Raw genomic sequence first — 17,005 nt, forward strand, 5'->3', positions numbered from 1 at the left:
AAAGATGAGGTACAACTGAAAATGGATTAAAAATAGATGGCACATTTACAAAATAGAGTATTACTCAGCTATTAAAATCAAAGACATCATGAAGTTTGTGGGCAAATGGATAGAACTAGAAAAAAAAAAAAAAAAAAAAAACCACCCTGAGTGAAGTAACAAAGACCCAGAAAGACAAACATGGTATGTACTCACCTACAAGTGAACATTAACTACAAAGTACAGGATAACCATACTACAATTCACAGATCCAAAGAAGCTAAGTAACAGTGAGGGCCCAAGGGAAGATGCTTAGATCTCACTCAGAAGGCAAAATATAAAATAAACTTCAGAGGTGGATGGAGGGAGGGAAACAAGGGTGGAGTTCAGATGTAGGGAGAGCAGGTGGTGGTGAAAGAGAGCTGGAAGAGGGAACAGAAATCAATGGGCAGGCATCTCTGGGACTAGCTGTAGACCTTGGAAGGGGAGGTTTCTGGGAATCTATGGGGATGACCCTAGCTGAGACTTATAGTAATGGGGGATGTTGAGCCTGTTTTGTCCATCTCCTGCAACCAGGCAAAACTTCTAATGCAGGGATTGGGACATCAACTCCAGCCACAAAACTTTTGACCTACACTTTGTACTGCTTACAAGATATGCAAGTGTAAAGATGAAGTAGAAGTTGAGGGGACAGCCAACCAAAAACTGGTCCAGCTTGAAACGTATGTCATAAAAGGAAGCCCACTCCTGACACTGTTAATGATATTCTACTATACTTGAAAATAGAAGTCTAGCATAACTGTCCTCAGAGAGGCTTCACCAATCAACTGATAGAAACTGATGTAGACCCACAGCCAAACATTAGGCAGAGCTTGGGGAAAACTGCATAAGTGTGTGTGGGGGTGCGTGGGTGGGGGTGTAGGAGGCAGATGGGTCAAGGACACCAAAAGAAAACCTACAGAATCAACTAACCTGGTCCATAGTTACTCACAGAGACTGAAGTACCATCCAGGGAGCATGCATAGGACTGACATAAGCCCTCTGCACATATGTTACAGTTGTGTAGCTTCATATTCGTGGGGGCCTCCTAACAGCAGGGGCAAGGACTGTCTCTGACTCTTGCCGTCTTGCCTGCCTTTTGGATCCTTACCCTGAAATTGGGCTGCCTCTTTTAGCCTCAATTGGAGAAGATATACCTACTCCTACTGTAACTTGATAGGCCAATCTATGGGAGGCCTCCCCGTTTCTGAAGAGAAAGGGGAGAAGAGTGGATTGAGGAGAGGACAGATGCAGGGTACAGGAAGCTTAGAGTAGAGGAGGGAAGGGAAACTTCGCTTGGAATGTAAATTAAATTAATTAAGTAATTTAAATTGCCGAAGTATAAGAAGTGCTGTAAGTTCAAGGCTAAACTTAGCTGCATAGTAAGTTCCAGGGTAGCTTAGACTACCAAGTGAGATCTTATCTGGAGGAAAACGCTATAAAGCAAAATGCTTAGAAATAGTTTAACCAAAGAAATGAAAATTTTCTATAATAAAAAGTAATAAAAACATTTTGTGGGAATCAAAATTGAAGATAATACAAACAAATTGAAACTATCCTGTGAACATGGATTATTAGAATTAATATCACCAAAGTATATATACTGCTTGGAAGATATTAAATGAAAGGATATGTGTAAGGAAAGAAGAATACTATATTAGGGTTTTAAAGTTCCTCTCATATATTCAAGAAGAAAAATACACTTCCCAGTCACTAGTTTTAAAGAATAAGTAGAGTAATATCAATGTGTGTTAAACTTCAATTGGGTAAAATAAGAACTGATGCTCTTCCATATAATACCCGACTTAAGTATTAATAATGAACAGCAGCCAAAAGAATAGAAGAGGCCTTGAATGTTGTGCCCCAAACAAATGAAAAATATTTAAGGTGAAAGATATGGAAATTACTCCTCCGATGTGATGCACAAATATCATGACAGCACATTGTATCCCCTAAGCATGTCCAGTTACATGCATCAAAAGCAGAACAAACAAATGATCCAAGAGAATAAAACTAAAATTTATTTTTCATAGAAATAGGAAAATATTAATAAAAGGGATATAAAACCACTTTAGAATGACCAAAACTAACCATCGCAGTAGTTACAGTGAGATAGGCTTAGTGTATTTTTAGTTATTTTCTCCTAGTTTGGGTGACCTTAATTTGGTAAAAAATTATATGTGAGAATCATTGTTAATATTGTATGATTTCACCTATGTAAAATTTTCTAGCATGCATAGACACTCACAGTCTGTAAATCAAATTTCAAATTATTTGTGATTCTGCACCTTTTAAAAGGGTTTGCTTTTTGCTCTCTTTTATGTTTTAGCACATACACATTTGTACACAGACATCTATATATAAATATGTGTACATGTAATATATATATACATATATATATATTTGTAAAGGTTAAAATAATTTTTTTTCTCAAAAATATCCCATTTCACCTTCACTCACAATTTAGTAGGAAAGATATACATATATGAAAAAACTAAAGTTTTGCATGGGTGTTTGTGTAGCCTGAGCCCCTTGTTAGCATAAATTGAGGTGGTTATACTTACTACCACCCAATGTAAAGCCCAGGGCCAAGGGCAACTGTCTTGCTTCCTCACATCTGCTGAACTTGGTGCCAGCATTAGAGTGCAAACACCAGATTAATTTACCTTAATCTCATATGTATGGAACTCAGACCCACAGATCCTTCTTTAACACTGTGTCCATTCAGGTTTTCCTCACTAGCAATGTGGGCTATGAAGCCTGAACTAGTCATCTCCTCTAACCAGGTTAGACTTCCAGTAGAAGTGCTGGGATACCAACCTAGGCACAAAACTTTTGACATACAGTTTGTCCTGAATGCAAGATGTACTGGAGTAAAGGTAGTACAGAAATTGTGCCATGAGAGGGACCTTGCCCATGATACTGCCTGGAGGGCAAAGAACCAGAAGCTGGATAGCCTGAGACCCATGGTAGAATCAAACACTAACGGGGAAAAAGTCAATGAAATAATTCCTAATGATATTCTGCTACACTCATAAATTTGTGTCTAGCCCATTGTCATCAGAGAGACTTCATCCATCAATGGATGGAAACAGATACAGAGACCCACACCAAGCATTAGGTAGAACTTGGGGAGTCCTGCAGAAGAAGGGGAGGAAGGATTGTAGGAGCCAGAGGAGTCAAGAACACCACAAGAAATTCCGCAGAAATCAGCCAACCTAGGTTCATAGGAGCTCACAGAGACTGAACTGACAACCAGGGAGCCTGCATGGGACTGACCTAGAACCTCTGAGACAACCAGGGTACTTGAATGGGACTGACCTAGCTCTTCTGCATTTTTGTTACAGTTGTGTAGCTTGGTCTTTTTGTGGAATTCTTAACAGGGAATAAGGGCTATCTCTGACTCTTTTGCCTCTTTTGTGACTCTTTTCCTCCTACTTGGTTGCTTTGTCCAGCCTTAATATGAGGTACATGCTTAGTCTTATTATAACTTGTCGTGCCATGTTTGGTTGATATCGCTGGGAGTTTGCTCTTTTCTGAAGGGAAATGAAGGAGGAGTGGATTTTGGGGAGAGGGAATGGGGGAAGGAACTGGGAGGAGTTGAGGAAGGGGAAATTGCATTTGGAATGTAATATTTGAGAGCTAAATAAATAAGTAAATTAAAAGAATCATTATGAAAGATCACAAAACAATGGTATTTTTGCCAAACAGTTCTCTCTCTGTCAATTATTAGGAATTGAACACAAGTCAACTCTGATGTGTAACATGCAGATACTAGTTAAATAAACAGTTTGGCCTGTGTATGACTTCTCTTAATAAAATTAAAATACAGTTTTGTGTGGGTGTTAAATTTTGAATTTCGACATTGATTTTTCTTGCCTGTTTCAAAGCAAGATACATTGTGTGTGTGTGTGTGTGTGTGTGTGTTGTTTCTATGACAACATTCTTTCCAAGAATATATAAAATTCAACAAGGAAGGAAACTAGTGAATTCATTTAGTTGGATAGAAGTCACATTTATATGTTATAAACTAAATATGAAATTTTCTGGTAAAATTTAAATAAAGGTTAAGTACTAAAGTACTACATTAAAACATGGCCATAAATGGAAGAAAAATTGAATTATATATTTAAATAAAAACACTGATATTTAATTTTATCTAATGTAAGATCATAATTTTATTCCTTTTCATATTAGTAATATTTTAAATTGTTAATTACAGATATTATAGCTAAAATATTACATTATATCATCATGTTCATAAGAATATGATATTAAATCAAAGTCAAAATTCTTTCATGTTAAACAATAACAATATAATATTTGACTAAAGTGTTTAATGCTACAATGCATTGCATTATACTGTCAGAATTTTCTATCATATTTAACTTTAACTCTTGTAACTCTTTTAAGCAGTTAAATGTGAGCCAATAAAGATGTATATGCATTTCAACCAAACACAAAGATGTGATACATTTTCCCGAACATCTGCTCACCATAATGGATGTTTACAGATTAATGTGCAGGACAAATTTGTAAACATGAACATTTGAAACTTTGAGGGGAAATGATACTCATCTTTTTACTCTCAATATTTTATTGAAACAACATGTTAAATTTGGCCAGCCCCACTTGTGTAAATAGTTTTAAATATGGGTATGTTTCAACTGTTCTATGTTATCTCTTCATTCTCTTTTATGTTGCCATCCAAACCATATTTATTTATACAGTTTTAATACAAAATATTATGTAGCTGCAGATCAAATCTAAGAAGATTAAAAGTATACCAAAGTAGTTATATCAAAGCTACTATCACCAGTGACCAAACTATTTGGTTTGTTTTGAACTGCTCCAATAGGCATGCTAAATTTCTGTGAAATCAACTGATAAACTGTTGCTACATGCTAGAATATTATTGTTATTCTTGCTGGCTTACTATTTTTCAACAGAAAAGTAACAACCTATCTTTAAATTGGAATATAAAGCATTGTACTTCTACCCTGTCAATTCAATTCTCAAAGTACAGCATATGCAATTAGATATTTCTAAATATATTTAAATATGCCTCTCCACATAAGTATACATAATTGATAGTGTAGGTCAGTATCTAGTGAGCAAATTTTCAATAAAGCATCTTTCTTTAGGAGTGGGAGAAAAAGCACAGTGTAAATACTTTTTTAAAGAAAAGTAAATATCCCATTGGAGATCACACACACATTATGTGTGTATATACACAGTGTGACATCTTTAATTTATAAAACCATATACATATGTTAAAAGTTTGTTAGTGATATTAAATTAGGAGACAACAATGTAAAAATGTCCTACTTTATACATGATATATATCTACAGTTCTGTTATACAAAACATACTAAATTTGTTGTTAGCATGCATATAAATTTTTGCAAAATATATTTTAGTTTTTATATAATACATTTCAGCTACATTCTGGCTCAGCCAGAAAACTGACTGGCACATCAGTAATATTTAAAAGCTACATTTGTACCTGCTTTATGTGCCATGATTTTCCCAAGGTGCAAAATAGAAATGATTAGGAGAATTTAAGAAGAATCTTCCATAATGTCCAGTGCAGATGCTTGTCTTTATGCATTGTTGGCAACCATGTCATGTTGTCAGCACATAAGATACTGCTGGTTCAAAGATTCTCCATTGAGTCATCCCTTGCTTAGACTAAGAGTTCATTCCTTTTCCCGACAAAAACATACTTCAACCTCACAAAAAATGAAATCATGTCCATCTTCAGTCCATATGGAGAACTCATGCTTGAAAACAGTTGGAACCATCCATCTCTTCACAGCTTGGGAGTTTTAAAGAAGTGTCTTCATTTTCGAAGCACACTACATAGAAGCAATATCATTAGTTAATTTGATCCTAAAAGTATATGACCTAAAATGTTGTAAAGTTATATTTTGGTCTTCCAAAATATAATAGCCATATAGTTTAGGCATCTTATACTGAATGTTCTGAATTCTGTTACACAAAGTCTTATATTAATGTTTAAAATGTAATAAAACAATCTGTTCACTTAGACCTTCAACCAAGCTCAATTTTTGTCATTGATTTTAGCTTGACTGACTGTTCCAGAAAATGCTTTCCTGACCAGGGAATCTGACTTCAGGTCTAAGTTTGACTGAGAGCTGTGCAAGGATAAAATATCACTCACATATTCCTGACTTGATGTGCAAATTAAAAAAAAATAGACACAAGATTTATTTTCTCTAGGTTTATTTGGGGAAAATCACATACCAGGGCAGGTTAAAAACCATATATCTAAATGTAGACTTCTTTTTTCAAAGGAGGAGAGGAGAACATATATATTTATCTCCCAACCAGGTGGAAATGATGGTTTAATTACTAGAATTTGTCACTTATACAGTATCATTTAGCTACTTTTACGTAAGTACTAACAATTTCACACTATGTCTAACAAGATGATTTTGAAAGTTTTTAAAGCAAGACAGTTAGATATGGACAGATAATATTTTTGTTGCATAACTATAGTCACAATATATCAACTCTCTTGTGTTCCATATCATCTGTTTCAGCATTAAATAGTTATGTGCATGAGTTAGTGGTGTTAACAGACCTCAGGCAACTGACAGCTTAGTTTAAGGGATAGGGGCTAGTTGATTCAGGTTTCTTCCAAGTCTAATTTTGTATGAAGGATTTGCCTTGTTTAATATAATTAAAAGTGTGAAAGGACGATTTATGAACTATTTACAAAGTAAAATAAGGTAAGTACCAAACTTGTAGCATTTAAAATGTTGCCTCTTTCTATTAATTACTATTACTAGTGTAATTACATATGCTTAGAATTATGACTGTAACACATAACAAAATTATCTTATATTTAAAGCATTGGTATACACACACACACACACACACACATATATATATATATACTAGAATAACTATAAAATTAATATCTCCCCTAATATAATAATTAAAGTACAACTCAGATACGTTATTTAATTTTCAGTTAAATAACTTCTTGTCAATTAATGAAGTAATCACATATAAGTATCAGATAGTTTTCAAGTGCTCTTTGCATCCCTTCAATATTAAATATTATTCAAGCTACACAGGTTAATGGAAAACAATACTTGGCAACTATGTATACCTTAAAACTTTAATTACTATTCCTTTTCAGCAGCAAAACGATTCAATTTTTGCCATAATTGCTTGATAGATATTTATAGTGTAGCCAATCTTCATAGATAAGAGTGAAATACTTTTATTGTTTTTACAGGATTCTCTCTCTCTCTCTCTCTTTCTTTTTGGTCTTAGGTAATTGATAAAACACGGAGTGAATTAACAATGTTGTATTTGTAGACTTAACTTCTGGCCTTAATTATCACTAGTAGCATGTCTTATCAAAAATATTTATTAAATAACTTATTTGAGGACCCAGGTTATTATAATATCATATTCTTACAGGTCACAGATGACATTATATAGAAATTCTTGTAAACATTTGTTAAGTTACTTTAAAAACAAAACAAAGCAATACTTTTGGTCAAGAAGTTTTTAAGAAATGTTCTTTCTTTTGTTAAAAATAAAGAAAAGAGATGCTTACATGTAAATGTCTTAAAACGTGGATGTTGCCCCATTAAAGGTAATGGTTAATAACTGGATACCAATGGGAATGATCACAGCTACCTTCAGTAAAAGAAATCTCACTGGTACCATTTTCACTGAGGTGATTGGCAACATTTTCCAGTCTAGGTGGCATGGAGATGTTGTACCTATAACAGCCATTAGGAGGATGAAAAGGATAAGTGATTGCTTCTTGGGCAATGGGGTTTGGATGGAAAATGTTTCCAGGATTCTGTAATCCATATAACATTTGATTGGCAGAATGAGATGCTTGTAGACACTGCCCATTGCAGTCTTCATGTAAGCCACTGTTTGGATTGATGATGCCCCTGGAGGATACCACTGGGACTTCCATCATGAGTGGGGGTAAGGTCTGAGGAATGATGAAGCTTGGTAGCCTTTCAGGAGTATGTAAGACAAAAGGTTGTGATCGCCAATAATTAGTTGGACAAATTCTGTAGCAGAAGGGTATGTTGACACTGTGCAGGTATGCATCTGGATAGGTCATCCCAAAGGAGCTTGGAGGTATGCAAACCATAGGTGGAGAACAAGATGGAGAAAGTAAGGAGTTCAAAGGAGAGGGAGCTCCTCCACTAGAGGTCACTGGAGATGAGCCACTGCTTCCACCTGGGAAAAGACAAGTCAGGCTGAGAACAATGAACCTGATTTTCCTGTTCAACCAGTAATCTTATCTATTGCCATTTCTGTCCCATTCTTGGAGTGGTTTTCTTTCAATTTCACAGTTCTTTCAGCTTGGGAAAAGATATTTTTATTCCTCTGACTGACCCGGAATGTGGTATCTCTACTACTGGAAGTACTGCTGTTGTTGCACTACTACTGTGTATCACACATTGAACATTAACTATACTTTATATTTTGCCCAAGAGTTAAAGAAACCCCATATGTAATTTAGCTAATGATATATAAAAGTTTTATATATATATATATATATATATATATATTAGTTATATAGATAACTATAAATGATATATATCATTATATAAATTGTATATTATGATATATAAAAACTAATGTTTATTGTTTGGGAACTTACAGATTGTTTCAGCATAAAAAGGAAGTAAATACGAAAATAATTTTATTGAAGAACATATTGACAATAATTTTTTTAAGTGAAAATAAGAAATGGAGAGATTTCTATGGTTCTCTCTATCAAGAATTGAAGATAGTGTACAAAAAAAAGAAACATCAAGGTAAGAATTAAAGTGTTCACTCAGTGGCATTCAAAATCTTTTATTTTTAAACACAGTGGTTTTCAACCTGTGGGGTATGCCCTTGTTGGGGGTCACATATCACATATCATGCATATCAGATATTTATATTACAAATCATAACAGTAGCAAAATAAAGTTATGAGATAACTGTAGCAAACAAATGATTTTTATTGTTAGTGGTCACCACAACCTGAGGAACTGTATTAAATTGTTGCAGTATTTGGATGGGTGAGAACCACTGGTTTAACAGATAATAAAAAATCTAGATTCTGAACCTTTTTTTTTTTTTTATAAATGTTCAGCTAATTATGCTTGACTATACTTAATGAAATTGTAAAATTTTATCGCTAATATTGTTATTTTTCTTGAGTATATTTGTATATAAATATACACCAATATTTTAGCAGCAGTGACAAATATCTGTAATAAAGCAATGAAAAGTTATTTTAAAAACTATTACTAATCTCTGATTTGAGTGTGCTTTACACTCTGTAAATGATGAAGTTAATGGTATTTTAAGTGATCAATTAATGGTCATTTATGTCCTTTTTGAAATTAGGTTATTTAATATTTTAAAAGTATGTTGCCTGATGCTGTCAGTTGAACTGATCTAGTAAAGCAACTGTTCATAGTTTTTATGCAACTCACTAAACTACATCATTTCAACAAATAATTATACTTCATTTCTTTACATTACAATTACTTGTTATAACATCATGTGAAACTTTAGTGTAAAGTGGATGTCTTGCTCTATAAATGCAATGTTAAATAAATGTCCATAGACAAGCAACTTTAAGGGAGTAAAAATGAATGGAGACAGTTTTATGTTGTTTACAAATAAAATATTCTATTTATAGTTTGAGTAAATAAACTATTTGAGTAAATAAAATTCCAGAATATTTTACTAGAACAGATGCATTATTCAACTATGATGATGATGCTTTCATCAGGCAATGTACTGCTTGAGAAGAAACACATTACAAATATTTTAAAATACTGTGACAACTAATTTGGTTGTGATGCGGGAAAGCTCATACTGTATGGTTTCATTCATATGTGAAATATAAAAGATGATCTTATGACAACTGAGAACATATTAATGACTATTAAATACTGAGGGAAATGGAGGTCAAATGGGAATGGGCAGATGTCAAATCAGAATGTTCTGAGTTATAATTGGAGACTAGCAAGAAGTTCCCATGTGCTACAGCACAGTAGGAAGTAGAGTACAGTTAACAACTGTATATTGTGCTTTTAGAAACAACACAATGGACTTTGAAAGTTTTCACCATATAAAGGTGACAACTGCTTAAGGTGATAAATATGATTCAAGGAGTCTAAACATTTTGAATGGATATGTGAATAAAAACATCACATGGAACCCCACTAATATACTCACTTTTAATGCATAAATTAAAAAGCATTTAAAAAGTTAAAAGTAGACAAATTGAACCACATTCATGTTAGATTTAGCCCATTTTCTGTTTTTGAAGGTTGAGAGCCATTTCTTGGGTTATTAATAATAATTTCTTAATTGTTATTTTCTGTTTGTAGTATTCATCTTTTACGTTCAGTTTCCCTCCAAGTAGCAATGTGCCACATCTTGTATATGAATTTGTAGCACTATACTTGCATTTATTTCTTCCTAGCTCCTCTACCCTTCTTATCATACATTTTCCTTACATGCTATAAATTTTACAATATGTTGTTACCATGTATCATATGTTCAATGAATTTTTGAAGAATTTGAAAATAAGAGAAACATATACATGGAAATAACCTAGACTCTTCATATAAAGGAATGAGATACCGTGGAATCCATGTATAATGTATGATATCATGATAAATCTGTAAGATAATTCAATAACTGAGATAATCAATATATCTACCTGCAACAAAACTTTAAGTTTCAGTTTGTGTTTGTCTTTGCTTCTTACTTTCCCACATTATAAATACACATTGCTTGTGAAAACACATTTTTTTTCTAGCATATAATTATCCCCTTGAGTAGAATTTGGTATAAGAGTTATGCTTTTTGTTACTATAATATGTAAAAATAAAACAGAAAGTTAAAAGGTTTTCTTACTTTGTGTGTCTGTGACAAAAGTTTTAAAATCCATAGAGAAAGAAGGCATCCATGGGTAGGTCTCTAAAAATCCATCTAAGACACCCCTAAAAAAGAGATATTTATATTTTAGTAATTCCAGAAAACATGTTGTGAATATAATAATTCATATAAACTTGTCATATTTTATGAGTGATCATTTGAAATATTAGTTAGGGTCTCATAAATGTCTGCAAAGTCTACACTAGTAGCTAAGGTTTGAGTACATTTCTGTAAGCTCCACAAGTCTATACTACACAGCATCTTAACACTGGGGTGGAGGGATAATAGAATGAGGCATGATTTGGGATCTAAACCTGGGATTATTTTCCTACCTGTCGAAGTGTAAGCTTCTGAGTCTCTGATTCACAAGTACCCTATCTTTAATACTCATACAAGAGCTACATAAATACTCTGATTGCAATTCTATTTACCTATTATTTTAGTAGTTATTAAAGGGGCTACATAAGTATTAAATTTGATTGCTATGTTACTTACCTATTTCTCCCAGGATCTCTAAATCCTTTGGCAAAGGGATTCCTGTCTATTTTCAGTTTGGTGATCTATGAATTCAAAAGAAAGACAAAGAGAAAAAATGCAGCCCATGTTCTTAGCAACAATGCTGCCACTTTAATGGGGATACTTTAAATAAATGTGAGCACATAGATAAATCAGAATTAAAACAAATTTTTCCTTTGCCTACTGGTCTCTTTTGCCCTGATCTCCTGTTTACTACAAGAACCACATAACTTTCTATCAATTATAACTGGAAAATAAAATAAAACCATGATATTTTTCTCCATTGTTTAAAATGTAATCCATACAATGCTGTTGCTTCTATCCCAATATAGCAGTGTGGCCACTCCCACTTCCTGGAGTTTAGACAGCTTTACCTGCTGGTTTTGGTAAGCTGTCACAGTAGTGAATTCAGTTTCTTTAAAGGAGAATGTTTTAACTCCTTCCGTAGGAAAGGATTCAATCAGGGATAGGTCAATCCTGCTGTCCTGCTCCACCACATGCACACGGGGGTTGTACTTATGCATGGACTGCAGAATGATCTGAGGAAGAAATGGTTAAATGCCATCTTAAACACCTACTTCTCCCCAACACCATCCCCAGTTTATAAACTGCCAGTCAAGACACACCAAAAAGTATGCCAGGAAGGACTGTGTTGTGGGCTTTGGCCCTCCTGGCTGAAGGCTTTCCAGAGGAAGGCACCACAGTGACACTGACACTATGGAGCATATTTCATATCCAGCCTTTCCTGCTTCCAAATTTGGATGACCAAGTGATATGGAAGTATCATGAGGACCCAGTTGACTGATAAGATCTCTCTGGACAGTAACTAATGCTCTCAGATATTGCCAGAAAACTAATATTCCACACCTCCTTGTAATCCTGGTCCTTTTCTTCTTTTGTGTCTGGCACAAGACTAGGTTGACAGGGCCCAAGAAGGAGAAAGCTCAGGATCTAGGGAAACTCTGGCTTTTATAACATCATCAATATTGGATCCTTATCAGTGTTACAGAAGCCAGAGATTTGGAACCAGAGCAATGACTCACTGCAATGAACATTTGCAAGTGTAGATGTGTGGACAGAGGGATAAACTGTGTGACACACTATAGCTTCCACGCTGAGATGTTTGCTATGCTTTGGGGATTTTGTTTGTTTGTTTGTTTGTTTTTGCTGTTGATGTCTGTTTGCTTGTGTGCTTTATTTATCGGAGGAAGGTTGCAAGAAAGGAGGGCAGATATGAAGCAGATTGGAAGATGAACATGGCCTGGGTGGGTGATATAAAACTCACAAAGGATCAATAGAAAGGTTTAAAAAATTCCAGGAAACCTGAAAATAAGCAGGAGCTGAGGCCAGTGGCAGCAGGCTATGGAGACTTCCAGCCTGGCTTCTTATTTCCTCCCCTGCATCCCCCAACACATCAAAGGTACCCATATAACAAATATGTGGACTCTAAGGAAGACAGAAGCCCACAGTGTTACCTAGGAATCCAGACAGCCCTGTGAAGTGTTCCCTCCCATTCTCCCGGGTAGGACACACTCTCTTTAGCTTAAACTGCTCTGTTCTTTGGGGTCTTTGGGCCCTTAAGTTCTCTGCAGTAAGTCCTTCTGGAGTCCAGCACTCACATTACAGCAGCCCTTTGTGGTCTATGACTTACAGATCTAAGAGCTTTGCTCTCAAAACATTCAACACTTACAAAGAAGTGACCTCTTGAGGACTCCCTCTCACCTGGAACCTTAGCACTTACCTCCTCTAGGAGAAACATTGTGCTCACTTACATGGCCCTTGTCATCCATCTCATTGTTGGTGAGTTTCACTCGATCAAAAGAGATGATTTGACGCATCCAGTTTTCTCCGGAGCAAGGGGAGTCCGGGTGGACATAGAATCTGGGAGTTATGCACGAATGGTCAGTATTTCCAGCTACCATCCACTGTGAGCTGTGATACACATACCTGAGGGAATAAAAAAAAAAATGAGTGAAGTGTGGCTTTAGGCTCAGTCAGCACAAAGCAGAAGGATGGGAGACTCCAGACTTCTCCACCCTAAGAGCCTTATCAAAGGTTAAAATGTCTATCCCAAAAGCTAGTAAATAAACAGAAGTTCTAACTTCCTTTTCAAAGAGTGTTCAAGGGCAGCACACAAACAAACAAATGAATGAACGAACAAACGATCAGAAAATATGCATATGCCATCAAAATGCAATGAAATGTCCGGACGCGTAAAAATGGCATGGGATATGAGTTCGGAGTTTCTTCACAGAAACTGGAGCAGGAATCAATCTGATTTATTTTCCCACTGTAGCGATGCCTAAAAAAAAAAAACCCTATGAATGACAAGAGAGCAATAAGCAAGCGCGAGGAACGAAACAGAGAGTGAAGCACTGTCTGCCCTGCCCACGCTTAATAGTTTTAGTTAAAGCCCGTTTTTTTTTTTGCTACGAACCACTTTGCCAGTTAAACTTCACAGCAGAAAACTCCAAAGGAACTCCGCCCCGCGCGTCCTGCAGACTGATTTTTCTAAACTGTTTTCGGTCTCAAACTGTGTTTCCCTCAGCATTCCCCCACCTAAACCAGCGCCAGAACAAGGCAAAATCCAACCATCTGCTTCTGTTTCCTGGCTGAGGAGGTTCCAGCTTGCTGGTGAGTGGCACTTTCTTGCCTTGAGAAGCAGCTATGAAGCTAAATGGGCTCCCCTGCTAGGGCCAGGCACCACAGGCTCCCAAGGTTGACTGCACACAGCTTACTTTGGGCTGTTTTCACATTACCCTCCCCTTCACTTCCAGAGTTCCCAGTCAAAATGTCCACAGGACAGAGCTTCTTAAGCTGCTAGCTCGAAAGGTTCTGATTTGTACCTATTTGATCCAGCCTAGTTAAGACTTCAAGTAAAAAGCATAGTAGAATCCCAGCACCGTCTGAATCTTGCCATCCCTTCAGGTAAAAATCTAAAAAGAGGACAAGAGATGGGCGAAAACCTAGCCCTAACCCCAGGACCCTACCATTAGGTTTGGGCAAATCCTGGCGGTATTTGAGAACCTGACCAGATTATAGCCTGTTCCACCTTGAATCTAAGGCATTTCTCCTGATTTTTTTTTTCGAACTGCTTGCCTCTAGGATGCCAGAGTACAAATCAACCACAGCTTACATATTTAAGGCACAAAGAGTGGGTAGGCAGAAGGCACAATACTGAGCCATTTAACATCAAGTTCCAGGAGGAGGGGATAGAAAAGACCAGCCCTTCCATCACTTTGAACCCAGATTCAAATGAGAAAATTCAACTATTAAAGTCCAAGGATGAACAATCCTCTCTCCTCACTATGTATACTTAAAAAAAAAAAATCCTGCTGTCAGGTGTCAAGCTGCAAGACCTGTGCCCTCAGCCCATTTGGACCTTAACTATGTAAACTGGACTATCCTCATATCTACCAAGTTACCTATAGCGTTTGGAATCCACCGGTACCACGTCCAGAATCACATAGTACTGCTTCACAGGATCCATCCCTTTCACCTTGATCCGAACAGAAGGAAACATACGTCTGTAGGAAAAAAAAATAGGGGTTTGGCTAGAAACTAGAACCTGAGGTGTGCTATATTAGCTTTGTTGTGAAGGCAGATGAGTTGTGGACAAATAAAGTCAGAACTCTTCCCTTTTCATAATGTGCTCAGGGAATGGCATTTGTTATGTAAGAAAAAGATAATTGATTTAACAAGTCTGAGATTTCCTAGTGGTATAGAATATCTTTATGAAAGGTCTTCATCCATGACCTCCCATGCGGTATTAAAATTATAAGAAAGCAAGTAGGACAGGAGAAGTTTCATTTCTTTTCTGTATTTAGAAGAAGGGCATGTGAGGTAGATTTTTAAATGGTTGAAATTAGGAAGGATAGTTAGGAATCACCGGACACCAAAGGATTAGCTTGTGGAAAGGCTGACTTCCTAGTGGAGTGAGCCAGGACTGAGATGCTGGAGGATGGTGGATTGAGTATTATTTTCTAGGCTTGCACTGAGAGGCTGGCCACAACAATAAGAAGTTGGAGGGACATCTGGCACTTGCCTGCCTACACAGGTCTGGAATTTTGCATACAGTACACAGGCAGGAATTGGAAGAGTGAGTCCTTTGAGTAAAGATGTATAGGAAAACAGGAGTAGACCATTTGATGCAGATAGGTACTTCTCAGAGCAATAGATGGAGTAGTCTGTGACTTTCTAACATCTGCCAAGGAATGTGAAGGGGGAGGAGCTTCACATTAACAAAACTGGATTCTCCTCCTGAAGTGCCTACTGTGTGTGATTCAGGGAAGTCACTGGCCCAGCTGAACGAACCTGCCCGCCTTGGTAATGATCATCTCAGTGCCAATGTCGTGGAATCTCTTCCATAGGTCAGATCCCTGAAGCTCCACTTGGATAACACTTTCTTCTTGCAGACTTTCCTGGCTGTTGCTCTCGTCAGAGCAGGAGAAAACAGTTTTTGAAGATTCTGCCTTGAGTCGCTTTTCTGCTAGACAGGGGATTTGAGAGTTTGGGAAGTTGCACACATCCTTTACTCAGGAGACTATCTTTGAACTGAAAGTCTCCCCACCCCATTTCCCAGGAAGTCTGTTGTATAAGTTCCCCACAAAATCCTTTGTGATCTCTTAATGAAGGAGGGGGGGCAACTTGCATCCCATGAAAAGTGGGGCACTTAAAATTCTCTCTACCCCAACCTGCCGTAAACTGAACCTGAAGGTAGATTTTCTTAGGTTTTGGGGGGAAACCCTGCTTCTTACTAAGAACAGCCAAATTTGGCTTTTAGGATTTTGTAAGAAGTGTGTGAATCACTCCTCTAAAACCAAGTGACACCCTCATTTTCATTGCAAACAAACCATAGCACTTCTAGTGAAATTCAGACTCTCTGAAATTTGTTCTAAAGTCAGGTGGCTAAGGTGTTCCACAATCCACAACCCCACTTGCGGAGCCGGCCATGCCAGGACATCCTAGCTGCTGTGCAAAGAACAGGCAAAGAAGATCGATCCAGCCAGTGCGCACAGGAGAGAAGTGCTCCGGGTACCGGGGCTGCTTGAGTGTACTTACCGGGCTGTTGACTGTCCCCAGAAGGGCTCCTCAGTATCTCCTCCCCTTCCTCCACGAACTGCTCCTCCTGCAGCTCAGGCTGCATCTCCTCTCTTGGGTCTTGAGCTTTTCTTTTGCTGGGTCTCCCCATTAAGGCCTCCACGGAAAAGGCGTGCGCGCGCGAGCTCAGAGCCATCCCTGGAGGGGAAGAAGTGAATGCGTGCTGCAAAGTTTCAACCTGAGCTGGGCTGGGGAGGGAGGGGGAGAGGGAGGGCGCAGATGAGAGGCTCCGCAGGAAAAGCTCACAGAAAAAGTCTTAAGTCTGAAAACGAACTTTTGGATCCGCACTCGACAACAGAAATACCTCCCCGTCTGTTATATATGAATATATTTTTATTTAAATAGACAAAATAAAAGAGAAGAAAGATTAAACTTGAGTTGAAATCCTATGAGGTGTAGTCTCCCTTTCTTTTTC

General features: G+C 36.9%; 1 protein-coding gene across 3 annotated transcripts; it reads right to left on the bottom strand.

Annotated features, from left to right (window-relative positions):
* Positions 1-7,648: 7,648 nt before the first annotated feature.
* Tbx22 (T-box transcription factor 22) lies at positions 7,649-16,726 on the bottom strand. 3 transcript variants are annotated; one of them, XM_021153536.2, is made up of 8 exons: positions 16,552-16,726; positions 15,805-15,976; positions 14,916-15,017; positions 13,263-13,437; positions 11,865-12,029; positions 11,470-11,534; positions 10,954-11,039; positions 7,649-8,262 (listed from the first exon to the last, which is right to left on the bottom strand). In XM_021153536.2, exons 1-8 carry the CDS (start codon positions 16,724-16,726, stop codon positions 7,649-7,651), a joined length of 1,554 nt encoding a protein of 517 aa, XP_021009195.1. The 3 variants fall into 3 exon arrangements, with proteins under 3 accessions (XP_021009195.1, XP_085693751.1, XP_021009197.1); XM_085837625.1 differs by having other exon boundaries at positions 15,805-15,979; XM_021153538.2 differs by lacking the exons at positions 13,263-13,437; positions 14,916-15,017; positions 15,805-15,976; positions 16,552-16,726 and adding an exon at positions 13,232-13,249.
* Between the last annotated feature and the right edge of the window lie 279 nt (positions 16,727-17,005).

Source organism: Mus caroli, unplaced genomic scaffold (assembly GCF_978045245.1).
Source record: "Mus caroli unplaced genomic scaffold, Mus_caroli_1 scaffold_5, whole genome shotgun sequence".
NCBI lineage: Eukaryota > Metazoa > Chordata > Mammalia > Rodentia > Muridae > Mus > Mus caroli.

What these genes read in the sequence shown, in the direction of transcription:
- Tbx22 (XM_085837625.1), bottom strand. Translation starts at nt 16,726, where the DNA reads ATGGCTCTGAGCTCGCGCGCGCACGCCTTTTCCGTGGAGGCCTTAATG. An exon ending in AGATGGATGACAAGGGCCAT is followed by an intron (nt 12,030 to 13,262) that starts GTAAGTGAGCAC and finishes TTTCTTCCTCAG; the next exon opens with ATCATTCTGCAGTCCATGCA. An exon ending in AGAGATCCTGGGAGAAATAG is followed by an intron (nt 11,040 to 11,469) that starts GTAAGTAACATA and finishes TCTCTTTTTTAG; the next exon opens with GGGTGTCTTAGATGGATTTT.